General features: G+C 41.7%; 1 protein-coding gene across 1 annotated transcript in view; it reads left to right on the forward strand.

The window, feature by feature from the left end:
- Positions 1-27,090, forward strand: part of BTBD16 (BTB domain containing 16) — a 43,273-nt gene that overhangs the window by 10,663 nt on the left and 5,520 nt on the right. The window contains exons 8-14 of the mRNA XM_056850471.1: positions 1,412-1,526; positions 4,262-4,331; positions 7,031-7,161; positions 11,486-11,605; positions 22,687-22,778; positions 24,332-24,414; positions 26,881-26,958. Coding sequence (XP_056706449.1) covers positions 1,412-1,526; positions 4,262-4,331; positions 7,031-7,161; positions 11,486-11,605; positions 22,687-22,778; positions 24,332-24,414; positions 26,881-26,958 — 689 coding nt within the window. The remainder of the gene's footprint in view (positions 1-1,411; positions 1,527-4,261; positions 4,332-7,030; positions 7,162-11,485; positions 11,606-22,686; positions 22,779-24,331; positions 24,415-26,880; positions 26,959-27,090) is intronic.

Below are 27,090 nucleotides of genomic sequence, written 5' to 3' on the forward strand. Positions count from 1 at the left end.
TAAGATCGCAGTGTGGTCTTTTCCTATGGAACCTAAAGACGAAGGGACTGTGGAAGGAAAGTCAAGTAGACCAGTCTTGTCTGCCCACTCCTTCCCCTTCCTTGAGTAGAAAGTGGAATGCTTGACTTCCAATTTGTTATTGGTCTTTTGTGTCATCCAAAAAATGTATCATGCATGTTCCCAAGCCCTCAGAAATTTATAGTACCCTGGGGAGGGTCTGTTTTTGGAGGACAAAGTGCCTTGGTAATAATTGGTTCTTGGCAGTTATGCCTACTGAGCATCTGCTACGTGGGGGAGGGATCCAGCAGCAAGCACAGAAGTAGCTGTGAATTGCACAACACATCCTTTTAAGTTAGAGATTCCAGCCTCCAGGTGGGACCTGGGGATCCCCTAGAACAGTGATGGTGAACCTTTTAGAGACCGAGTGCCCAAACTGCAACCCAAAACCCACTTATTTATCGCAAAGTGCCAACACGGCAATTTAACCTAAATACTGAGGTTTTAGCTTAGAAAAAAAGCTAGTAACCCGTGATGGACTTTTCCTCCAGAAATTTGTCCAATCCCCTCTTAAAGGCATCTAGGCTAGATGCCATCACCACATCCTATGGCAAGGAGTTCCACAGGTTAATTACATGCTGGGTAAGTGGGTGCTCCTCTTTTAGTAGAGGATTTCACTGTAAGGTGAGAGGCGCCGCAAAGCCCGCGCTGTGGCCCGAGCGCTCTGCTCCCCTCCAGTTATGCCACACTGTGAGCTATGCTCCCCTCTAACCTAGCTCCTCTCCAACCCCACCACGGGAATCACCTTTGCCAAAGACTCAATGGGCTGCTGTCCGCGCTGCACCCTCACGCCGCATGTGAGCCGCCCTGCCGCATGTGACGGGAGGGAGTAAGCGCTCCCATTGGTCTGCTGGGCAGAGAGGCGGGTGATGTGAGAAATGCCCTCAGGCGCATGTGGAGAAGGGGAGGGGAGCAGCCTGGCCCCGCGTCCCTCTGGCTTTCTAGTAACGAACTCAGGTGAACTCTGTGCTGGGGCGACGGTGCGCGTGCCCACAGAGAGGGCTCTGAGTGCTCCTTCTGGCATGCGTGCCATAGGTTCGCCACCACTGCCCTAGAATTACAGCTCATCTCCAGAGGAGTTCCCCTGGAGGAAATGGATGCTTTGGAGAGTGAACTCTATGACATCGTACCCCGCTGAGGTCCTCGTCCTCCCTAGGCTACATCCCCAAATCCTCAGGGAGCTTCCCAACCTAGATCTTACAACCCTAACCCGTCATTCCCTCGCCGGCTATTTTAAGGTTGGAAAAATTCTGATTAGGAGAGAAAGGGGACCATTTGTCTCTTGCACCATGGTCATGGGGGGAATCACTCATAAAGCTTGCCTATTTATGTTACCTTTTGATTTGACATGAAGCTTTTGCTGCTGCACTCAAGAATTTATACGACTCAGAAATAGAAGTGAATGAAGAAGACATTGTGGGTATCTTGGCTTCTGCATCAGTCCTACAATTCCCTAAGCTCTTCCTGAAGTAAGTAGCCATTGGTGTGCCGTAATGAAATTGGATTGAGATGTGCAGACTGGGCCGCATGGCAGTGAAAAATGCTGGCATTGCTCTCTTACTATGATTTAGTACTGTGAAATGTCAGCCTTTGTCAGCCAGCACGTTGTGTATGTAGAACACATTTGTGCAGGGAAAAAACTGTTCGAACAATGGTATCAGCCATAACCTATATATTGATTTCAGTCACCAAGACAATAGCTGCCCTCTTGAAGGGCAAAATATGGTTTATATTGTAGAGGCAGCAACATTGTTGGTTACCATTGCTAGTAACCCTAATGAGGTGGTGATTTTTTGCACCTTTCTGTAGTCCAAGTACTGGGCCAACCTATTTTCTTTTCTTTCTTATAGGCAGAATGTTCAGTGTCTTTTGGCAGAACTCTCTTGAATTAGGTATTCTTAGAATGAAAGAATGAGAGAAATATGTTTTTCTGTTACCAGCAGAAGCAACCAGCAAAAGTAATGCCTGTAGTCTGCCAAGAGATGTGGAATGAATCATCTGTGTTGCTATTTTACTGGAAATAGGTCCCTGTATTTTTAAGCTGGCACTTTTTGGGAATAGATCTGACTGAAGGTGACATGCTAGACTTGGCAAAATCAATTTTATCTCTGTGGCTGATGAAGTAAACATATTTTAAAGGCACAGACACACTTTTCTTTCATATCCCTATAAAAACTTCAATCTAATTTGGGCATATATTAGAATATACATTATGGAATGTATAGCTACATCTATTTAAAAAAATGCTCCGAAAAGTTATATACACAAATTTTATGTATGCATTTGTCAAAGTTACTTATTGTGAGGAGGTGTTGTTTGAAAATTTTAAATGTTGTGTATTCATGGATGTGTCCTGGATTGAGAAAGAAGAATTTGTGCTCTTGGAACAGTAGTACAATACTCTAGTACAGAGGTTCCCAAACTTTTTTTAGTCATGGAGCACTTTTCAGGAGAGAAATTCGTCACGGAGCACTAATTTTCACCTAGCACCTATATACTAAACCGAATGACAGTAGTATTTTTCTTTCCAGTCTCTTCACGGAGCACTAGGAGATATTTCGTGGAGCACCAAGTGCTCTACGGAGCACAGTTTGGGAACCTCTGCTCTAGTACAATATCATGGAAATCATGACGGTCTCCCTGTAATCCAAGTGGCAGCAAATAACTGTAGCAAGGGGACTCTGGAGAATCTTTAGGAAAGAGTGGGAAAAGGATGAACAGCTGTATTTCATTAGCTTGGAATAGGGTATGCCTCTGTAGCTTTTCTCTGTGTGTTCTTTCTTGTGCCAGGTCAGATCTTGTTTTGGCAAAAAAAAAACAAAAAAAAAAACAGCATGTGGCTCACAACTTTCACTATAAAGCAGCACAAATTTTACTAAAGTGAACTGAGAAGATAACAACATGCCAACAGGGCAGATCTTGTGGCAGAGGAATGGGTAAAAGATAGACCATGGTCTACCCATGGACCACTGGCTAGTTTATACCACACCACCTAATACCTTGTAGTGGTTGAGAAGCTTGTAAAAAATGCTAGGCTAGGTAAGCCTTGGTCTGATCCAAGAAGGCACTTCTTATTTTCCTAGCCCTGAGTTACATATTTAGGATCCCTTAACACAGATTATATACCTGGACTATGAAAAGGTCCTCAGTATACACTCTCACTTTGTGGATTTGAAACATACTGATGGATGACAGGGATTCTAATGAAAAATAGACCATAGATGATGACTGATCAGGCTTCTATAGAATAAGTGATTGAGTTGATAGTCTGTAATCTACTTCTGCATAAAGCAATCTCAGAACTCTTTTTCCTCCAAAATTTCATTCTTAGCTTTTGGACATGTTATCCTCTTTCTCTTTTCTCTCTTTTTGCTATGGTCAGTCAGTGAGACTACAAGGAGGTATGTTAACCCTAGGAATTATTACAAGGAAGTGTAGGGGATGAAAGTTAAGATTTTTTTTTTTTAATGACAGTTTCAGTTGATGGGCAGGTTCATCAAGGAGCACCCTTAAAAAAGGATGGTCTCAGACATTTAAGGCTTTGCAAACAAAAACAATTTCTGCACAGAACCCCATGAACATCCCACTGTGCTGTACAGCAGCTAGGGTGAAGCCCAGATGAATGTTGCCAGCACCAAGAGAGTACCCTCCCTATGCCTAGGGTTGCCAACTTCCAGGTACTAGCTGGAGATCTCCTGCTATTCCAACTGATCTCCAGCCGATAGAGATCAGTTCCCCTGGAGAAAATGGCCACTTGGGCAATTGGACTCTATGGCATTGAAGTCCCTCCCCTCACAAAACCCCACCCTTCTCAGGCTCCACCCCAAAAACCTCCCGCTGGTGGCAAAGAGGGGCCTGGCAACCCTACCTATGCCCCCTTGGCCATATAAACGATGAACAGGTGATTTAGTCAAAGTCCTTTCATCAGTACATGCCTCAAGGGGCTCACCAAGTTTTCAGGCTCAACACATATTTTTTTCAAACCAATTTATTTATTTTAAGACTCTAAAAAAGTAATCAGACAAAAACCAAAAGCTTTTATTTATTCGTTTATTTTCAACTCTAATTCTGGTGTGAGTTGTAGCCAGCCAGAGGCCTACCAAAACTTAGAGTGAGTCCACATTCAACTTGTTAGAAGAAAACTGTTTCCTGCTTCTCTTGTTTAAACCACAATTTATACGTTGCTTTTTCTTTTTCTTTGTAGGTGTGTGCAGGTCATGAGAAGTAGCATTTCCCCAGCAAATGTCTGTAGTTATTATTCTGCAGGCTGCAAGGTGAGTTCTTGATTAGATATTTAAAGCATGAAACCTGTTTTGAGTAACAACTTTGCTTAATGCTGACCCGTTGGGCCTGATTAGCTGGAAGGCTCACAACGTCCATTGTTGAAATTTGTGCCTCTGCAGGTCACTAGAGGCCTCGGTATAGTCACAGTGCTTCTCTGAGGGTTTATCTACACATTACAAAGGTCTCGTATTCGTTCAGGACTTTGCATCAGACGTGCAATGGGAGTTTTCTGCCTCCCCACCACCCACACACACAACAGCTTTTTTCGGTTTGGAACCAAACCAGGCAGGGAGAAGGAGCTTTAGCCTCTCCCAAATGTTTGCCCATCTGCAAACCATCCAGTGGAACTGCTGCTAGCTACATTGTTAAAATTGTGTTATTTACATGGCCAAAAGCCAGTTTCATAATGGGAGCCGGTAGCAGTTTCATCAGGCAGTTTGCGAGCACAAAAACAGCTTGGGGAGAAGCTTAAGCTCCTTCTCCTTACCTCCTTCAATCACAAGCAGAAAAGAGCTGGTGTTGGGGTGGAAGGCAGAAAACTTCAATTGCACATCTCATTAGGGTTGTCAGGTACCCCTGGCCACCAGGGGAGGGTGGGAGTTGGGTTGCCACCTCCAGGTTGGGTAGGGTTGCCAACCTCCAGGTGGTGGCTGGCGATCTCCTGCTATTACAACTGATCTCCAGGCGATAGAGATCAGTTCCCCTGGAGAAAATGGCCGTTTTGGCAATTGGACTCTACGGCATTGAACTCCCTCCCCTCTCCAAACCCTGCCCTCCTTAGGCACTGCCCCAAAATCTCCAGGTATTTCCCAACCTGGACATGGCAACCCTAAGGTTGGGAAACTCCTGGAGATTTGGAGATGGAGCCTGGGGAGGACAAGGACTTCAATGGGGTACAATGCCATAGAGTCCAAAGCATCCATTTTCTCCAGTGGAACTGATCTCTCTAGTCTCCAGATGAGCTGTAATTCGAGAAGATTCCCAGGCCCCAGCCCCACCTGGAGGCTGGCAACCCTACATGTCATGCAATGTCCTCATGTTTTTCCCCAACAAACATGAGGACTTTGTAATGTGTGGATTGACACTGAGCCGACTGCTTTCCCTTAAGGTGGGGCCTAGGTTTTTTTCAGAATTTCAACTGATCTCTAGCTTACAGAGATCAATTCTCCTGGTTGAAATGGCAGCTTTGAAGGGTTGACTCTATGGCATAACAACTTTAACTCCCCTACCCAGAAACCACCCCCAGATCTCTAGGAATTTCCCAAGCTGGAAGTGTCAACCTTGCTCTAGTTCTTTAAGGGAAAATTACTGGCCTTTTCCCTGCATTTCCTTCCTGAATACTGCCTCTCCTAAGTTATAAAGTGATCAGCCCGGATGAGAAGGAAACTGTCTTTGACAAAATGGTGACAGCAGGATTGCCCTTAGCAGTGGCAGACCTACATTTTTGGGACCCTGAAGCTTGAACTGTTATGGGGGGCCCCTTCACAACCAGCATCAATAGGGCAACATCCAACAAGGTCCAAAGGGCCTTGCTGCCCTTGCAACGACCTCGAGGCCCAAATGGCGGAGAACGGGGTGGTGGGGTGGAGCCCTTGAAAATGGCCCATACTGTGAACCCCCTTCCCACCAGCAACGAGGTCTGGGTATCTGTTGTTATCTTCTTCAATGGGATTGTTCTATGGCAGATGTATATGTTCCTTCTCTAATACAGAGGTAGAAGATCATCAGAGGGGCTCGTTAGGATAAAGAGGTGAAAATCTTATTTTTGGTGTTAAAATGCACAAGCAAGATGAGTGCAGCCTGAATTGAGAATTCACATGTCATTTTATGGTTCCGATTGGCTCTGGCCTAAGGGCTGAGCTACAGAACTATTAAGCCATGCACCAACGAAGGATTTGAGGATCCAGCTGCCAAAATGTAGGCTATGAATAGATTCTGGTGAGCTCAGCAAGCCCATGCAGCTGGGAGTTCGGGCCCTGCAAGCCCCCGAGAAAATTTTGAAATTTGACCAATTACAGGGATATTTTGAGGCCATATGAAATGGATATTAGAGCATATTCTAATGTCAATATTAAGTACTTCAACCCATTGGCTTATGATTCTATCACCAAAATAGTTTTTTAAAAAGTGTTTGTTATTAAAATAAGGCTATCAATTTTGTTGAAAAATCCATTCATTAAAAAATATAGTTGCTTCGGGGGCCCTCAGGGATTAAGGGCCCCAAAGCTTAAGCTTCATTAGTTTCATAGTAGATCCACCACTGGCCGTTAGTAATGAACGTCTTTGAGATGTACCAACAGAATACATAGAATAGAATATATTTCATACATTGCACAGAGGGAAGGCTTGGTTTGCCAAGTATACTCTCAAAAGACAACTGCAAATCATAGCTCCTTGGCAAGTACATCTGTGACATCCCTTCATTTCTTGCATTCTCAGTTTACATTTTTTAAAGTATATACTTAGGCACTGCCCCAAAATCTCCAGGTATTTCCCAACCTGGACATGGCAACCCTAAGGTTGGGAAACTCCTGGAGATTTGGAGACGGAGCCTTTTCCTTTAGAAAAAGGAAAGGGCATGTTATTTTACTCTGAATCTGCACAGGATGTTTTAATTTCCACTTTCCACCACAAGATGGTCCCAAAGTTCAGAATTTCTTTTGCACCATTTTCTTCCCTTTGGAATCAGTACAAGCAACCCTTCTTGGTCTCCGACTGTGAGAGGTGGATAGAGGTGAACCTTGTCCCTCAGCTGGGCTCTCAGATTCACCTGCGGAAACTGCCACTGGAACTACTACAGAAGGTGCTCAAATCTTCAAGGTCAGTTTGATAGGAGGAATGGGAAGTAAGTTTGATAGTAAATACGTAGAGAGTTTGTACTGCCTTCTATACAGACTAGTACACAATATTGGCCTTCATTGGTTCTCTCCACAACTGAAATTGAAAGGTTCAGTTTCTTAAATACTAGCCCTTCTTCTTGGTTTTTTACCTGTTTGCTCTACAGCCTTAGAATCTGACCATGACTGAAATAAATACTCCACTTAGTTGTCTGACTTTCACAACAATTATACCTCAGTCACTAGAATAGAAGGGGGTGTACTGCGTTCACATTGGACCTCACATCATGGAAATCCACACAAAAAAAGTCACATTTTGAAGACTATAATAAGAACATAAGAAAAGGCCTGCTGGATCAGCCCAAGGCACATATTGTCCAGCAGTCTGTTCACACAGTGACCAACCAGGTGCCTCTAGGAACCCCACAAACAAGACGACTGCAGCAGCACCATCCTGCCTGTGTTCCACAGCACCTAAGATACTAGACATGCTCCTCTGATCCTGGAGAGAATAGGTATGCATCATGACTAGTATCCATTTTAACTAGTAACCATGAATACCCCTTTCCTCCATGAACATGTCCACTCCCCCCTTAAAGACTTCCAAGTTGGCAGCCATCACTACATCCTGGGGCAGGGAGTTCCACAATTTAACTATGCATTGTGTGAAGAAATACTTCTTTCAAAACTTGTAAGTAACCAACATGTATTTATTTGTCCTGGCAAATGCAAATCCTTGATTTGAGGAAGGGTCCTAAGAGGGTTAGAACTGAAGGGGCAATAGTGTAAATCTTCTGTAAGGCTGTTTCGTGTATTCATATGATTCCTGACAGCAGTCTACAAGTTAAAACTAATTTCTTCTGTTTCCTTCATGTGAGAAGCAGCTCTGAGAAACATTTACTGCACTTATGGGCCTAATGCCATACACATCAAACTGCTAGTACAAATTTGATTCATAGGCCAGCTTCTTTTACTCTCAGTGACATACACATTAAAAAAAAAATCTATTTTGCTAAAATTCAGTAAGATTTCCCCTGGAATTAATTTGCTGTCTCACAACATGTCTGCTAGTATAGTAATTTTCATCCGAGAATACTTACAGAGTTCTAAAAGAGCATACTTGTGGTCAGGTCAGTATTTCATTTTAAAAACAATTTGTGGATTAGCAAAATCCAAAGAAAATCGTCAGCCTTTCCTGCTAAATCCTATGCTCACAAGAGCCCCTATGTTTGGCATGAATGGGTACATTCCCATGTAAAAAACCTGTCTTTTCTGAACTTTCTGAGCTGTGGGATATCTAATAGCTATTTAAAGGCCCATATGAAAATGAGTGGATGACAGCAACCCAAGCAATATTAACAAAAACGATGCTTTAGGGCTTTTCTTAATGTCTCAGAACCCCTCACATTCATTACCTAAAGCAAACCCCATGTAATTTATTTATTTCCAAAATATAGATGAGAGCGTGGAAGCCTACAGTGCAATCCTAAACAGAGTTATACCCTTCTAAGACCACTGACTTTAAAGGGTGTAATTCCATTTAGGATTACACTGTTACAGACAGTGAATTGCCTGAACTGCAAGGGGGAGATAGACGGGGTGGGGGGAGAACAGGACTGCAGCAGCATCAACAGTAGTAGTAAACATCTCCCCATCCTTTATGTGTTCGTTCTACTGGCTGAACAGGATCTGCTCACGTACAGACTCCACATGTGTAGCATACTCAGTTAGGACCCATGCAAAACGTGAGGTTCTTGATCATATGAACAGGCTTATGAGTACACAGTCAATCAAGATCTGTGGATGGGATGCATACACTTTGGGATGGGCTGTGTCACTGTGACCCCACCCCACTCCCCGCCCAAGTATGTTCAGTTTGCTTGAATAGTACATAATGTATAAGGTGTTGGCTACTGTAAAATGGGCTAGTTTGTACAGCTCCAATTGTGATAGGTCTCTCTTGTGTATTAAGAAAACAAATGCTGATTTCTGCTTTGTCTGATGTCTTCTGGACAATGAATCACAAGATTCCTTCCTCACCAGATTTTAGGCTATAGATTAATTTACCTATTAGATTGGCATCCTGCCCTTCCTTTAAGGGGCTGAGGGTATATACAACAATGAACGACGAAAACATTGCCATGCTGAGCAGGCCTGGAAGTAAAGAGGTAACAGTGAATGTGAGCAGCAGGTACATGTGAGCAGCAATCAGAAAAAGCCGTCACATGGTAGGCATTTCATGAATAAAGCAACAGAATATATAAATGCCACAATTAAAATCTATCTGAACATTATTGCAAAGCCATGGAAACATTAAAGGCCTTCTGGAGAAAAGAAGATTTTTCTAAAGGCTGTTAAATTCGGACATCTGTGAGCCTCATTCTAGCAACAGGATGAATACAAAAAGGGAGAAGAAGAGAGAGGTTGTCATTCCACCATCGTCAGTTAGAGATTTCTTTGGAACAGCTATACATCTAGGCTCCTTGTTTAAAAGGTTTGCTTAAGCTTGTTTGAACAGAATGTCTGCTTTGGAAAGGGGGGAATCCCTTTTCTGATGAGTTAAAGACCCATTGCTTTTACTTCCAAATGTCACTGAAAGCTACGCACATTTTCCATGCTTTTAATTCCTAAATAGACTCTTGTGTTTTTTTGAGAAGTCCCTTCACTCTGCCCTTCTCAGAATGCAATTAGTTTCCTTCCACAATGTTTTAAGAGCTGCCCTTTTAAAGTTTCCTGGCCACCATGTGACCCTTACAAAAGACTCTGTCTGTTCTGTTAGGTAAGATTAGGCTGAACATCTCACTTGTCTTTAAAGATGACTTTATAGGTAAGATGTGGGGCAGAAGGGAAGTCTTCACCAGATCAGATTAGTAAGAAATTAGCAGCCAAGCCAGAAGTCCAAATTGCTGTATGTTGCAGCAAAAGACAGACAGCAGATATTCGAAAAGGGAACATATGGAGAACACAACAGATGTATAAAATTATACATGGAGCAGGGACAGTCCTTCTGCCAAACACCTTGTGGCAACTCAGTGAAGCTGAAAAGAAGCAGATTAAGGGAAGACAAACTGAAGTACTTCTTCACACAGTGGATAATTAATTTGTGAAACTCACTGTTACAGGATGCTGTGATGGCCACAAGCTTGAATAGCTATAAAAGGAAGTTATACATTTGTGTAGAATAAGTCCATCAGTGGCCTTGATGATTAAATGTTCAGAGACAGTATGCCTCTGAATACTGGTTGCTGGGGGGAAGACACAAGGGGAGGCTTTGGCCTCTGTGTCCCTGATTTGTCACCTTTCTGGCAGTACAACCCTATGCAGAGTTACTCTAGTCTAAATTCATTTAAATCCACAGACTGGAATAACTTTGCATAGGATTGCATTGTGGGTCATCTAACTAGCCCCTGTGGATGCTGGAGGTAAAATGTTAGAGCAGATGGAGATTTGATTTGATCCAGCAAGGTTTCTCTTAGGAGCCATATTGTAACATACTAGGGTGGTCCAACTGTGGGAAGGTATGGGAAACATTGTTACCTGAACTACAAGAACACAGGAATTGCTAAGAGCTTCACCTTAGCTGGGAGTGTCCATGAGAGAGAAATTAACTGACAGAAGAAGAAGAGATCTTAAAAGCCAATGGGAAAAACAGGCTACCCATGGGTAACACCACTGGAAGGGGGAATTCTTTGCTTTGTTTTAGAACTTGTGTGATTATTACTAAGACCCTATAGCTGGATGAGCACCTCTCTTATTTTCTACATTGAGTAGCTATTTTTAAGTTAAATTAACTTGTGTATTTCATATGCAAATCAAAGAAACAAATATTTCACTTTAAATAAACCCTGTATGTCTGTTGATAATACTTCTATAGTTGCTATGAGGTGTTAAAATAGTTTTTTTTCTTACAATTTAATTTCATTAGACCTTTGAAATATGAAATGGTATGTATGTTAATTTTAACTATGTGAACACAAGTATGGTGTGTGTGTGTGTGTGTGTGTTTAAACAAATGACAGTTTTAAATAATACGGCATTTGGGCTGCTAGGGAATTTTCCATTTTAGGCAATATGTGTTAAGAGTTCTATATGGAATTTAATATATTCCTTTAAGGTTTTAGTCAAAGTGAATTACAGCAATTTGCAAATGATAAATAAAAATTAAACCAATTTTTAAAAAATAAGAATACTCATCAAGTACTTATAAAAGCACAATAGTGTAACCTCCATATTCATTTGTATAGATAAATATCTTCATACAAACTTTGTACATACTGGGAGTTTATAAATATTCCTTTTCTTGGCAGGTTATTTACTTTCAGTGAATTTCATCTTTTGAAAATTACGCTCTGCTGGGTCTTTCTTGAACAAAACCCCAAAATTCAGATAATTCCATCTTATGATACCGTCCTCACGTATTTTAGCAGGTAATTATTTTTTATTATTAATGTACCACATTTATATCTTATCCTTTTTTCCAAAGAACTCAAGACAGGATGTATGGGTGACATCCGCATAAGTACCCTGCGAGGTAGGTGGGACTGAGTGGTCAGCCACTCAGTTTCATGGGTGAGCAAGGATTTGAACACAGGTCCTTTTACATGATTACACTACATTGGCAGTCTGAACATAAAAACGAGAGAGAGAGAGAGAGAGAGAGAGAGAATCCCATCCATTATTGCAATGTAGCAATGCTTTGGTAGTATTTTGTTTGAAACTGGAAGGAAAAGAAGGAGCTGAGAGGGGAGGGCCAAGGGAGGAGGGTCCAGTCCTTCCCCCTCTGCTGCCCTGGTGCTGAGTCATGGGTTCTTCTAGGGTCCCAGAGCCCTGGCAGCTGCCCAGTGGCCCCTGTTCCAGATGGCAGCCCTGACGGTGCAAATGAGTAAGCGATCCTGTGGTAAGAATTCTCACTCGGGATTTGGGTTATCTCTATGCACTCAGGGTCTGCTAACAAAAAAAACAAGAAGTACGAAAAAATTGGAAATGGGAAAAATGCATGGCAGAAAGCAAATTGTTACCCAGACTGCTGAGAATTTTGAAAAATTGCTATCAATAGTTGAACTTACATTGTTTGAAATGCCTGTTTCGTTTTGTTTTGGCTGAGTCAAGCTTGTGCCTTCACTGCCTCAAAGATTTGCTTGCAAAATGTATCATATCTGTACAGTGACAGCATTTAGCATGGCAGATGGGCAACTGCTGATCATGCAGGCTTCATTACTGTACCTGGGTCGGGTCCTTTTGAAGTAGGGGTATGTGTTTTATGTTATTATTTTTTAAAGTGATGAGAACCTGTATCCTTCCACTCTGCTCAGCAGAGTATGAATCTTTCCACTTGCCTGAGGAGCCTTCCTCCAACTTAAGTGACACTTCCTCCAGAGGAGCCTTCCTCCAACTTAAGTGACACTTCCTCCAGAGGAAGAGCCACTTACACTGGAAAGCTCTTAGGCTGGAGGAAGACTTCAAATATTGCTGAATGAAAAGGTAATATATAGGTTGTTGCTGTGTGGTTTTATGCTGTTTCACTGTGATTTGGATTAACATTGAATCCCGTGTGGAGAAAGGTAAGATAAAAGGGCCATAAATAAATAAGCAAAAGCAGCTAAATTAGATTACATGTGTTGGTTTTGCACCTGCACAGCTCGCATCATTCCCCCCCCCTTCTTCCTGGTCAATGTCATTTCAAATTCCTAATGTTCTAAGTCTCCTCCTAATAACTCATTAGACAGTATACTGAAATTGACCAAGGCTTTATTAGCCACTGAAAGTTTTGGTCAATTTAATCTTCAGTACATTTGCTGAGAATGGGTTTCGGTTGTAGGAGCACAGCTCCAAGCCTGGGAACCTGAAACAAACTGACCAAGGTTTTCTTAGCCACAGAGTTTGAAAATATAGAACCAACTATTCCTGGCTATGGAGAGCTCAATCCTAATAAAGGGACAACCTGTTTTGTAAGTCGATCTTTTCTCCTTTGTGTAGGAAATAGGGGGGAGCAGCCATGCCAAAGCACTGAAAGAACGCATAAGCCCAAATGATTCCAAGTCTAGACAATTCATCTGCATTTCTTATGAACAGGGAAAGAAGGAGACTGCTTACATTTTTCAGTCACTATCTGTGAAATGGAAATGCTTTATGTGCTTGAAGAATATGGCAAACAGCAGTGGCGGTGGTACATGGGCTGTATGAGACCAGTATGTAATCATGCTTACTCAATTGCCCTTTTGGCACAATTGAAAACATAGTTTCATGGAGGGTAAGTCCATCAATGGCTACTAGCCATGATGACTAAAAGCAACCTACACATCTAGAGGCAGTAAACCACAGAATACCCATGCAAGGAGGCAACATCAGGGGAAGAAGAAGAGTTGGTTTTTATATGCTGACTTTGACTAGTCCAAGGTCACCCAGCTGGCTTAATGCGTAGGAGTAGTGAAACCAACTTGGTTCATCAGATTAGAGTCCACTCCTCATGTGGAGGAGTGGGGAATCAAACCCGGTACTCCAGATTAGACTCAGCCGCTCTTAACCACTACGCCATGCTGGAAGACCCCCGTGCCTTCCTTTGTTGGACCTTAATGGCAATTGGTCAGCCAATGTGTGAAACAGGGTGCTGGATCACTGGTTTGATCCAGCAGGGGTCTTCTTATGTCCTTGTCTACAAAAGCAAACATTGCACCCTGCAGACAGTTTGCAGACCAAACCTCCAGGGCTACTCGGGCCCCTAAAGGCCAGTGGTTTCCCCATAGAGATAGAATAGGGCTCTAGTCAACCTTGCAGAAAACCTGAAGCTTTACTGTGGCTGAGGATCCTGCTGCCTCCTCATGCTTGCTTCCATCTTTAGGCCAAGGCTGAGGGAGCTCAGTGGGAGAAAGAGAGGAGGGTGGGAGAAAACAAATGGTACCTAATGTAGACCTGACATTCACATTTCAATCTAATATGTCAGCACAAACTAATTTTAGCCTCACGTGTGAAAATGCACTTAGCTTCCTTGGCTCTTTTCTTTCCAACAGATCTTCTTAACATTTCCTTTTTTGTTTTTGTTGTTACTATCCCCATGAGAGACATTCTTTCCTATGAGTCATGTACCACTATAAAGAAATTACTGTTTGGCTTTAAACTGAGCTCTTATGCCTGGAACTTCTTTTCATCAAGAGATAGGAAATGAGCTGAAGTTGTGGGTGATTCATTATTTACTAGTTTGACCTGAGAAGCACTTGTTTGTATGAAAAACTAGCAGAAATTGACACACACATGTGCAAGTCAGTATGATGCAAGCTCATAGATTCACAGACTCTTTTGAAATAATGTACATCACTTAAGATGTAACTATGTGGTTATGCATGTCATTTAAAAAATGAATTTAGCTTTTTAGGTAACAGAGTTTAATACATCCCCGATATGCACTTAATATATCCCCCATTAATGTACATTGTGCTTTAGACTTTCTAACATACACACCTGTATTCCTTTAGTCTAATATGAATTTATATAACATAATGTGATTTAGGAATTTAGAAAGGGAGTGCTGCATGTAATAGTCCACATGATACACACATTTATGCAGTATATCTTGGGAACATGAATTTCACTTGTGATGATCCAGAAATCAATTAAACCACATAATGGCAACCCTCATTAGATTAGATGATTGATAGAAATTAAGTCTATGAAGAGGCAGTTGCAATGAGGAGGATTCTAGTCCCTCAGTTCTAAATACAGTAGTCTTAACTTCTAACACAAGCCCCACTAATTTCATTTGGATACTTCCATGCTGTAGACACAGTCCAGTACAGAGTTAGGCATATGTAAGCTCATTTCAGTGGTTTAAGTGTTCTTTATCTTTCTTATGGATTGCAGTCAACATGAATGTAAATGAAAAACGGCACAGAAAAAAAAACATTGTGTAAAAAGAAGCTTAAACCTTTCACTATAACTGTTAAAAAGGAGCAACAGTAGCTCATGATTTACTGTATGAATGGCAGGAACAAATCTTCCAAATTTCTGTAGGTTTGTACAAAAACCACACTGACAAAAATGAACTGTAGAATCAACTCAAAGGGATTCTCTACAGTTTACATGTATCCTTCCAAAGATCATTATTATAAAAGCAGATAGATACAAAAGCTCAGTGTTTTTAGCAGCTCTATATCAGGAGCTTGTAGGACAGCTTTGTGCTAGTTTGTAACAACTCCTTACACAGTTCAATAAAGCAACTGTATAGAAAGTCTTCATCTGGTTGCCGGTTCCCAATTATTGGCCAGCATGCCAAGAACCAACAACTGGTTTCACATGCTGAAGGGGGCATGTGTTTCTCAAATAGCACCTAATTATGCTGCATGACAACCTTCTTTTAAAACTGTTTCCATGACAATTATTAAGATGGCCTGGGATCGGAACATAAGAATAGAAGAAGAGTCATGCAGGATTAGAGCAGCTGTCCGTCCAGGCCAGCGTACTGTTTCCAACCACAGGAGATACCTTCAGGAAGCCTACAAGCAGGGCATGAAGGCAACTTGGCTTCTTCTCTTTCTATGATACCTTCATCTGATATTAATAGTGTTTCTGAACATGAGATTCATTTTATCTATCATGGACAACAGTAGCAGCCTGACAGCCCTATAGTCTATGCATCTATTTAAAACCTTCTTGTGACAGCACATTCCATAAGTGAACTTGCACTGTGTGAAATAGGGCTTTCTTTTGTCTACTCTGAACTTACTGCTGATCAATTTCATTGGGTGATGCTGAAATATACGAAAGAGAGAAATTTCTCTCTCTCTTTACTCCCTTCATACCATTTATAAAGATTTCACAAACCTCCTATTCAACCGTCATCTCACTAGACTAATGGTGGGCCTTGATTTCACCTAAAGTAGCTGTTTGGATCCTGCCCAGAGATTTCAGTTTTAATTGAGTCAAAAACAACAGTGTACTGTGGATTGTTATGTTAACTCTCATCTAGTGACTGATAGCAGACATTATCATAAGAAAAGGATAAGGTCTTTTTCTCCCCAATGAGCTTTTAAAACCTTAAAGAGGAACCAAAAGAAGTCCATGAGAAACAATGCTGATTGCATTGACTTTTGGAGCACAGATGAAATTAAAAATGGGACAGGCTCCTTACACAGTGACAGGAGAAATGGGAGAGTCCATCAGCATTCTACCTCCCATACCAGACAACATGTATGCCAAAAACTGGGTGAGATCAAATGGACATGATGCACCTCTCAATGATACTGCATCATTTCTGCGAGAGGAACTTGGCCACATTCTATTCAGTCCTCTTAGATTAATGATCCCCAACATGGTGCCTGCAAGTGTGCTTCTTCATGCACAGTTGTTTCTTTGGCAATGTGAAGAGCAACTCCTGGTTTCCTCCCATCTCACTGGAGCTTGCCCATCTCACAGGAAGCACCATTTTAGGATTACCAGCCTCATGGTAGGGCCTGGAGTTCTTCCAGAATTATAACTGATCTCCAGACTACAGAGATCAATTTCTCTGGAGAAAAAGACAGCTATAGAGGGTGAACTCAAAAACTCCATCCTTTCCAGGCATCGCCCCCAAATCTCAAGGAATTTCCCAAACCAGAGTTGGCAACCCTTTATTACCTTGAATTTGCAGGGAGCATCCATTCAGTAATCGCTGCCTCCATCATAGAAAGATGCTTGACTTGAAACCCCCTAACATTTTGTAATTAGTCCCCCCCATGGTAGCCATTTTGTGATTGGTCCTTTGTACTATGGCAGACATTTTGTGGATGCACCCTCAACCAGAATTTACCACTGATGATGATAGCACCCTCCCTTAAAAATTCTCATTGTTGAAGGCATGTGCAGAAAAAAATTAACTGACTCCACAATGGTGAAAATGCACAAGGAGGGCAGATGTGCAGAGGAACCATGCCCAAATTGATTCCAATGCTTGTGGATCGACTCCCAAGAAAACCAGGAGTAAGTCAAGGGCAGGGTTGTGCATATCGATAAACCCAAACCAAAAATAAACCCAAAATTAGCCGTTTCAGGAATATTTGAGTTTAAGTTTTACCAAATACCAAAACTTGGGAATAAAGCCAAAGCTGAATAGCCGATTGCTGAATCAGCCTATTAGGTATTTGGCTTTTTTCAGCTTTGGCTTTCCCCAGGCTTTTCCCTATGGGAATTTTTTTAATGAGCTCTGGGGGAGGTATTTTTGGAGATAGAGTCCTCAAATTTTCAGGGTAGCTTCAAAGTCTCTCCTTGCATGAACCTCAAAGTCTGGTGATGATTGGGTCAGGGGATCCAATTTTATGGGGTCTGGAAGGGGTCGACCTTCTCTATGGGGGGTGACCCCTTCCAGACCCCATAAAATCGGACCCCATGACCCAATCTTCACCAAACATTTGGGTTCATGCAAAAAGAGTCCTTAGAAGCTACCCTGAAAAATTCAGAATTCTACCTCCAAAAACACCCCCACAGGAGCTTTAAAAAACCCCATAGACTACAATGGGCCCAATTTTTTCAGGAAACCTGGAAATAAGCTGAATACCGAAATTTACTGGTATGGGTATTCGGCTTATTCCAGGTTTACAGAAAAAAATCAGGCCCAATAAACCCAAAACCAAAATTTACCAAATTATTATTATTATTTTCCACAATCCTAGTCAAGGGTGCAGAACTTTGCTGCAGTTTCTGCCCTACCTCCTTCTTATCTTTTTTCCCTCCAGCAAGATAGGGCAATAAGCTCTTTGATACCCAATCTGTAGGTATATGTGTCACAGTGGTTTAAGGGAGAGGTGAAAAGATCAACCACAAGAGAAGAGTCAGGTCAAAAGGGCCACAGAAGCAATAAAAGCTCTTCATGCTGCCCTCACTGTCAGGTATCCCTATAGGTACAGAAATACACCTCGTATTTAAGAGCTGTTTGTGTCTACAACATGCCCCACCTTGTCTTTAAAAGCATTTAACTCATTCTAAAAGGCACATTATTTCATAGGAGTTTTTTTTCCAGTACTCCCCAAAATTTTCAATATATCGGAAAAATTGAAAAAAGAGCCTCAGAAAAAAGAAACCCGCCATTTCCAGGCCTTCACATCTCTAGGCAGGAGGGAGGGATATATGAGTTAGTTACACATTGGATACATCAAATTTCAAATACCTTTATTGGCATAGTACAATTTGCAGTATATAAAAGGATAAAAGTGGATACATCAAGATATGCAGCTGGCACTACAATGATATGTCATGTTGCTGGCCAAATAATCTTATTATTTTTTATTTTGTCTTTTTCTGACCTCATTAGAGGCTGGCCATATCATTTAGGACACAGGAGGAATACAGAAGGATAAATAAACAGTCTTACAGAGGAAATAGTTTGGCATTTCCTGAATTTTGAAGCACTTGGTTTGATAGCCTTAACAACATTCTCTTAACATTTTTCATACTTCAAGATAGTAGGGGGGGAAATGAGGTAGAACATTCTGTACTCAAGAAAACCAGTGGTATTATAAAAAAAATGCTTAACTCAATACTTTCCAAAAATGACATGGGGATTTCACTTTGTGTTTAAAGAATGTATTATCTGAACAAACTAACTCAGATATTGTGCACTGTCAAATCTGCAGAGAAAGCAGCTGTTTTCTTGGTAAATTCTCTAGAAGTGATCTATTGTTCAATGCAGAAGAAAGCTACTTTTCAGTTCCTTTCTGATTTTGAAGTGAACAACAGGAACAGAGGCAGCTGATTCCCTTCTGACCTTTCGAAGGTGGAGTGTGTGTTTAATAGTTTTCAAAGAGCTAACTTCTGTTTGACGTGCAGCTATACAGTATTCTAAGTATCTCAGTAAAATGGCAGCTAAGTTCCAAATAAACTACACAACACTAGTTTGAAGGGGAAAGATCATTCCTTTCAGAGCTTCCTTTATGAATCTTTGCCATTCGGACAAATATTCTTCAACAGTTTCCTCAGCAAAGAAATGTTCCATGGAATAACTGTAGCGAAAGACATGGCGAGAAGAGACCAGTAAACAAGATCAGGCAGAAATTATAGACAGTGATCCAAACAGTTGAGGAGTTAGTTCCAGCAGCCCAATGAATAGCAGGGCCCCGAGCTTTAGAAATCAAAAAGAATTTAAAAAGTGGTTTGTGATATAACATGTTCAGAGACAAAAACGGAAAAATCAATTGGGCCAGCAAAAAACACTTCTATGACCTTGAGCAGCTCTGATCATGAATCCGAACTAGGGTTGCCAGGCCAAAACCTGGAACCCCTGGGAACATGTCGGTGCGGGGGGGAGAGAGAGGTGCACCAGCATCATGCCAATCCATGACATCATGTTTGGTGAAAACCAGAAGTGACGCCATGATGTCAGGGGAAAGTCCAAATCCCTGACAAATCCTACAGCCCCCCTACAACATGAACATGACATCGCATCAGATTTTTGCCAGACGTTATGTTGCAAGCTGGTGCAATGCCTGCTTTACTAGGTTGATACCTGCACACCATAGTATTTGAGAGACTTATATTAACCAGTATTATAACAAGAACCTATTATACTAGATGTTTGAGTAATTGGGAATAGAATTTACAACATATACACATGCCTGGTTGGGTTTGAACTGTTTGTATTTGTATTCATTAATGTATTTCTGTAAATGTATGCAGGTTTACAAATTAACCACTGATGAAGGCCCCATAGGCTGAAACGCGTTTGGTATGTGGTTATAGTTAGCATCCTCAGGAAATGCCATTGTGCTATTTTAATGCTTTTAAATAATTTTAACTTTTATATAGCGCTTCTAATAAATTATACTTTCAGTATTTATACATAGACTTATATATATTTTCTTTTCACCCAACCTTGGGTACCCAGCTTTTGTTTTTAGGTTGGGTTTTATTCCCCTCCTTTTTTTCTTCCGCAATGCCTGTGTATCCTCACCCAAATTTGGCTCAGTTTTTCTCTCACTGGCTTTTCAGGTGCCAGCAGGCAGCTATGAGGACTGTTGGAAGGTCCCCCACTACAGGAGACCTGTAAAGCCTAATCCTGACTTATATTTCAGGATCTTTTCCTACAGTGTGCTTGTGGATTTTGCTTATTTGACAGGAATTTTTAATGTGTATTCCTCCGTGGAGGAAAATTATGATGTCAGCTTTTGACCCAACTGTGTGCTGATACATTCTTTGTAATAATTAATGCTTGACTCTTAAAAATAAATAAAGCAGTCTAGGCTTGTCTATGCAAAACAATACACAACTAAACTAAACTAAAGCAGAAAATCACTTGAGAAACAAAGCAGAAATCTTCCATTCATAGTAGTGATGTTGGCTTGCTTCCCTGCTGAATAATTTGGAAAATTTGGTCTGTTTATCAAATACTATCTAAGAACTCTGCTTAGATCAGTGAACCTTTGACAGTTTTGTTTAGTCTACCAGCTCTATCTTGCTGACTTCTTCCTCCTTGGCAAGGAATTGGCCTCGAAGTTTCTATTTCCTATTAATCATTATATAGGCTGCAAAGCTGGTTAGACATTATCTACTGTAAGTAATCCAGTCTCTGGATCAACCTTTGAGACACCTGGTGTATTAGTAATTTAATCTTTTCAGCTTTTATGACGCTCTAAAATTAAATGAAAGCACTAGGGAAATGTACTGTAGAATGGCGCAGTTAAAATGAGATATGTGTCTGTTAGTACTCATCATGAGGTATGCTTTCCCGATCTGCTTACTAAATCAATAGTTGACACCCACCTCCCAAATTCCTTGAATGGCATTTAGAAACAGTGAGTTAATGTTGTTGCAAATAATATTGTAATTGGAATCTGCATTTGTGTGGTGGTTGCCTTTTCTGAGTTGTTTCTAAATTATATAAATGGGGGGAGCAAAATGGTGAAATAAATCCATGGGCCAATTCATAGGTTCAACTTTTAGGCTTATTTTGGCTGGCAGCCAGTCAGCCTATATTCAGTATCGTTGATTAAAGGGATCTCTTTGGAAGGCCCACAGCATCCTTTCCCTGAATCTGGTTCAAGTATGTGATACCACCTCCCCAGCAATCCCCTTCACAGAATCATAGAGTTGGAAGGAACCACCAGGGTCATCAACCCCCTGACACAATGCAGGAAATTCACAACTATTCCTGCGGAGAGAATGCTATTTTCCCCCAGCGAGTGGGACATAAAACCAGCAAATGGGAAATTGGACAGGAGCTGGTCTACTTCTCTGCCCAAATGATTCAAGCATCCCCTTGGTGTACCAAATCAGCAGAGGGCAGAACCCAAGAGGAGATTATAGGTATGTCTTGTCACCTCCCAGATATGTGCCACTGCTGCCGGAGTCCAAAGTGGGCTGCAGAACTGGTGGGAGGTGACAGGGAAGGAGACAGCTGCCCCCAGTCCAGGACGGGCAGCGTGCCTTGGAGCTGGTGGGGGTGTCACTGGAAAAGCAGCTGCTCCACTCTGGCAGTGCTGCCACTGGGCTGGCTTAAGGCATAAAAGCTAAGTCTGAGTACTCCTAAGGCAAGGCATGACAAAACAAGTCTTCAGATTGTTCCTTGACTTGCTGCAAGTAGGGTTGGCCAACCTCCAGGTACTAGCTGGAGATCTCCTGCTATTACAACTGATCTCCAGCCTAGAGAGATCAGTTCCCCTCGAGAAAAGGGCCGCTTTGGCAATTGGACTCTGTGGCATTGAAGTCCCTCCCCTCCCCAAACCGCGCCCTCCTCAGGCTCCGCCCCAAAAATCTCCAGGTATTTCCCAATCCAGACCTGGGAACCCTAGCTGCAACTGTGGACCTGACAAGGGGCTTCTTTTGATTCCCCCCCCCTTGCCATTAGTAGCTTTCAGCTTCCCTACAAATGTTGCTTTTACTATACACAACAGCCATTTAAAAAGAAATGAAAGGGGGTGACAACAGCATAGCAATCTCTGTGTCTGCAGCAAAGATACTTCCCTGTCCTACTTTGCCAAAGCTATTCCCCCACTCTTCCCCATCCATTATCGATTAGGTAATGTGCTATTTCTTGAGCTGGAACTTGCTAAGTCTAATAGGTGACAGGGGCATGCAGCGGACTGATAATCTGTAAAAGCTCTAAAAGTCAGTAACTGGAGTTGCCAATAAAATAATCTGTTTTAATCCTCTACTCAGAAATGTTATTTTATGATAGCATTATATACAGATTTGTAATTTGTTTTCTTGAAGGTTGTACAAACAAAAGCCAAGTGGCTGGGTAATGTTAGCAGCAGTGACTGTGGACTGCTTAAAATGTAAATTTCCTATGTAAAACGTACGTCTTTGTAGGAAAACAAACAAAAAACCATGACCAGACCATGTGGCATTTCACATATAAGGCTGACGTTCTGCTGTTACACATGTACAGAAATCACACATGACAATAATCACCATGGTCTTTATAAGTTTTCCCCCACCCCTTAGATTGCTTTCAATGTAGAAAACCATTAACACTGTAGCAACCACAAGTCTGGATAAGAAATAATGCTGGGGTTAAATAAAGTTTTCTGCTCCATTGTTTTGTTTTTAGCTTACCCAAGATAAGTTCCTATCTGGAAAAGGAAATAGGACAACGATACATAGCTATTTTTCAGTCTCTTCGTTTACATGGCATCACTTCAAGTAAGTTCATTGCTCCTTTCAAATAAAACTGCAGTCACAAATTTAGTGATTTCAAAATCTATATTTGTATGTATTGGACAAGTTAGAACCAAAAATTATGTTGTAAAGATTTGTAAAGATTTCCCCACAGATCAGTGTAAACACACAGAGAAAACATACAGAGAAGAGTTTGGATATACATTTGCAAGCAAATACTAGTATAATATTATGTCAGTCTTGCAAGAGCCCCATGGCGCAGAGTGGTAAACTGCAGTACTGCAGTCCAAGCTCTGCTCACGACCTGAGTTCGATCCCGACGGAAGTCGGTTTCAGGTAGCCGCCTCGAGGTTGACTTAGCCTTCCATTCTTCGGAGGTCGGTCAAATGAGTACCCAGATTGCTGGGGGTGGTGGTAAAGGGAAGATGGCTGGGGAAGGCACTGGCAAACCACCCCATAAATAAAGTCTGCCTTGTAAACGTCGGGATGTGACGTCACCCCATGGGTCAGGAATGACCTGGTGCTTGCACAGGGGACCTTTACCGTTACCAGTCCTGTAGACCAAATTTTCTTTTGTTTCTGATGTTTGAGGAATGGTTGCATATACTTGAGTACGTGGATTTGAGAAAAATTATTAGCATTTCAAAAGTGAATCTAACATCTTCCTGTAAATTCAGATTCACTGGTGTTAGAAAACCTAAACATTCTTTCATTATGCAGTAGAAATTATGTTTTCTCAAACTGATGAGCTGTATCCCAAATTTTGAAGAGCCTCATGCCTTCTTTCGAATCAGTGTTCATTGAAGTTTGCATTCTGGAGTGGTGGGAGATGGCCTCAAAATAAAACATCTAGGGTTTTTGTGATTTTCCCAACAACTACTATATAAATGTCTTTCTCAAAACATCTTTCTTTCATTTTGTGTGGGAAATGGATACAACTTAGGCTTATTGATTGCGGGACCTTCCAAGGGGGTTTAAATAAGGCAGTGGACTTCAATGCCATAGAATCCCAATTGCCAAAGCAGCAGTTTTCTCCAGGTGAACTGATCTCTATCGGCTGGAGATCAGTTGTAATAGCAGGAGATCTCCAACTAGTACCTGGAGGTTGGCAACCCTAATTCAACAGGATGAGTAATACACAAGAAATCAGGTTTTATGTCACACTGCAGTCACCTTAACACCCAAGACAGTAACACTAAACTTCTCTGACAAATGTAGCACACTGAAGGAAAGGACTATAGGAAAACCTCAAACTCTAGCTAAAAGAGGATATTGTGTTTTCTGTCAAACACTCAACAAGAACTGAATCTGCATGGAGCCCAAGTTGCAAATGAGCATAAAAGGGCAGCCCATACAGTGTTGGTACTGCCTTGTTATGTTGTTTATGTTCCTCAACCATAGCTGTGGCCTTTTAAGAATTCCAGCACATATATATGTTTCTTCCTTTTACTGATTATACTTTTACCTGTACAACAGCATTAAGTATAATATCAGCAGTTGAAATGAAATTGTACTTTTCTCTGATTAACAACAACAAAAATGCAATAATTCAATTTCATCTCCTCCCCTTCCCAAAGGTAAGCATCTGGAAGAACTATGGCAGATTAACTTCCTTCCTTTGCCATGGCTGACGAGGATCTTGTCCGATCATTATTATGCAGTGAGTTGGTATACTTATTATAGTCAGCAAATGAAGACATTTCCTTCATTTACAGTTGCTTATTTAGCATATCGTCCTAAAATGATCTTAAAGTTGGATCATCTTACTAGGAATTCCTACCTACCAGTTCTGTGGAGCTGGTATGGGTAACTCTGAGGTGACCTTTGTCCATGGACAGAAATGGTGTTTTCTGTTTTTACTTGTCATATTCCAAAATTTAGCAGGATATTGAAAATAGATACATCCTAGCCACCATGGTACTCGGCCTGGCTTAGGCCAGCTGTGCCATCCACCTCACCATAAGGCCTGGCCTGGTGCTACCAGCAGCCACTGTACAACTGGGCTAGGGTTACCAACCTTCAGGTACTAGCTGGAGATCTCCTGCTATTACAACTGATCCCCAGCTGATAGAGATCAGTTCACCTGGAGAAAATGGCAGCTTTGGCAGTTGCACTCTATAGCATTGAAGTCCCTCCCCTCCCCAAACCCCACCCTCCTCAGGCTCCACACCAAAACCTCCCGCCGATGGCGAAGAGGGACCTGTCAACCCTAAACTGGGTCCAGCCTGGAGTTGATGGTAACTGTGCAACTGGTGACTGGATCACCACTGGAGCCTACCATGCAACTGAGCCGGTCCCTATGATGGCAGCCACCATGCCAGACTTTTCCTGAGGAGAGGCTGCCGTGGGCAGGGAAGGAGGCAAAACTAAAGATAGAGGGTCAGATAAAGGTAGGTTGGCTGGTGGGTCCTTCTAATATTGTTTAATGGAAATGAAACTAATTGTGGATGAGAAACGTATACCGCTGTGTTTTATTGAACGTTTCAATAGCATAACAATACTATCTTGTGCACTACAGTACTTATTTTTTTATCTGGCTTTTGCATAGTTGTTTTTTTAAATAAAGGAGACACTAAAGGCCTTAGTCTGAATACAACTTTACTTTAAACAACAGGATGATGTTCTGATTTCATGTATTTCAGTGCAGATGGTGCATTCATCATGACAGGATCTTGGGAACAAAAATACATTGATCCTTGTTTTGTTTTTTAAATTATTATTTTTTAAATTTTAAATAGCATCTTAAGTATACATAGCACTTAACAGAGTATAGTCGACAGACTAGGAGGAACAACTCAGTTTACAGTAGGACAAGGAATCAGATAAAGTACATGGGATTCTTTAGGGATGATATAGGGTTGCCATCTAGGGTTGCCAACTGCCAGGTAGTTGGAAATCAAAAAACTGTACTCGTCTCAGGCTCAAATAAAGCACATATACAGCAATGCAAACAATTGTATTCTGAGAAAAATCTCACAAAAATTATCCCAAGGATATAAGTCCAGAGCAAGGACTGAGGATGTTTTGTAGAATACAAACAGGTAAGTGTATCTATACAACGCTGATTAGGTGCAAGGTGCAAAAAGATTAACAATCCAATCAAGGTAACAATTTTCAATCACAGTCCAATGAAGGTAATGTACATTGAAGCACGGTACAATTTCAATCGCAATGGGCTTCCGGTATAATCCCCATTTCAAAGTTTTCATCAAGCTTCAGGGAGTACCTCGTGCTTGTATCACCAAAATAGGAGAGGGACGTCTACTCTGCCGTTCTGTCTGAGGGGCTTAATCAGGTAGTAGCAGGAGATCTCCTGCTAATTCAACTGATCTCCAGCCAATAGAGATCAGACAGCCTGGAGAAAAATGTCCGCTTTGGCAATTGAACTCTATGGCATTGAAGTCCCTCCCCTCCCCAAACCCTGCCCTCTTCAGGCTCCGCCCCAAAATCTCCCGCCGGTTGAGAAGAGGGACCTGGCAACCCTATTGCCAACCTCCAGGTACTAGCTGGAGATCTCCTGCTATTACAACTGATCTCCAGGAGACAGATATCAGTTCCCCTGGAGAAAATGGCCACTTTGGCAATTGGACTCTATGGCATTGAAGTCCCTCCCCTCCCCAAACCCCACCCTCCTCAGGCTCCGCCCCAAAAAACCTCATGTTGGTGGTAAAGAGGGACCTTGCAACCCTAGGATGATGTGAAAGGAAAGGAGTCTCACTTTTCTTCCACTGTTGTCTTGTGCTTGAAGACTGTGCAGTAGAATTGTGCCTAGAATAGAGTGGTGATCTGCACCTGTATATGAACTAAGATAGAACAGAAGGGATCGGGTTCCTGAGTGTCAAGCAGTGTCAAGCACTCTGGACTCCACCATGTCTCTTCTCAGGAGGGATATTTTGAGCAGGACCAGTGATAACGTTCATAAGGAGCCATTAATGTTGATTCAGATTGCTACAGAGAAAACGTGGTAATGTACAATGCCTGATGATATGGAGATCAAAACATGGTTGACTTAGGAGCAATAATAGTTTTCATTGTTTTCGTCTGCCTTTATTCAAAGGTATGCTTTATTGTAAAATATTGACCCCCCCAATGAATTTTATATGATGGAATATCTTTCATGTTTCAGCTTGAGAATGGTGGCGACATGGCATTCCAGAGAGACTTTAATACTCAGGCAGTGAGATTTGGTATGGTGCTTACACAGGTAGCTTTGCATTAGAATGTGAAAAACTGCTACACCAAGTGGGTTGGTTGGCTAGACCAATATGCTGGTAACAAATCCACCTCACATCAGCCACCATAGAAATATTTGAAATCTGGGAATTTGGGAGGAAAA

The sequence above is a fragment of the Euleptes europaea genome, chromosome 5 (genome assembly GCF_029931775.1).
Source record: "Euleptes europaea isolate rEulEur1 chromosome 5, rEulEur1.hap1, whole genome shotgun sequence".
NCBI lineage: Eukaryota > Metazoa > Chordata > Lepidosauria > Squamata > Sphaerodactylidae > Euleptes > Euleptes europaea.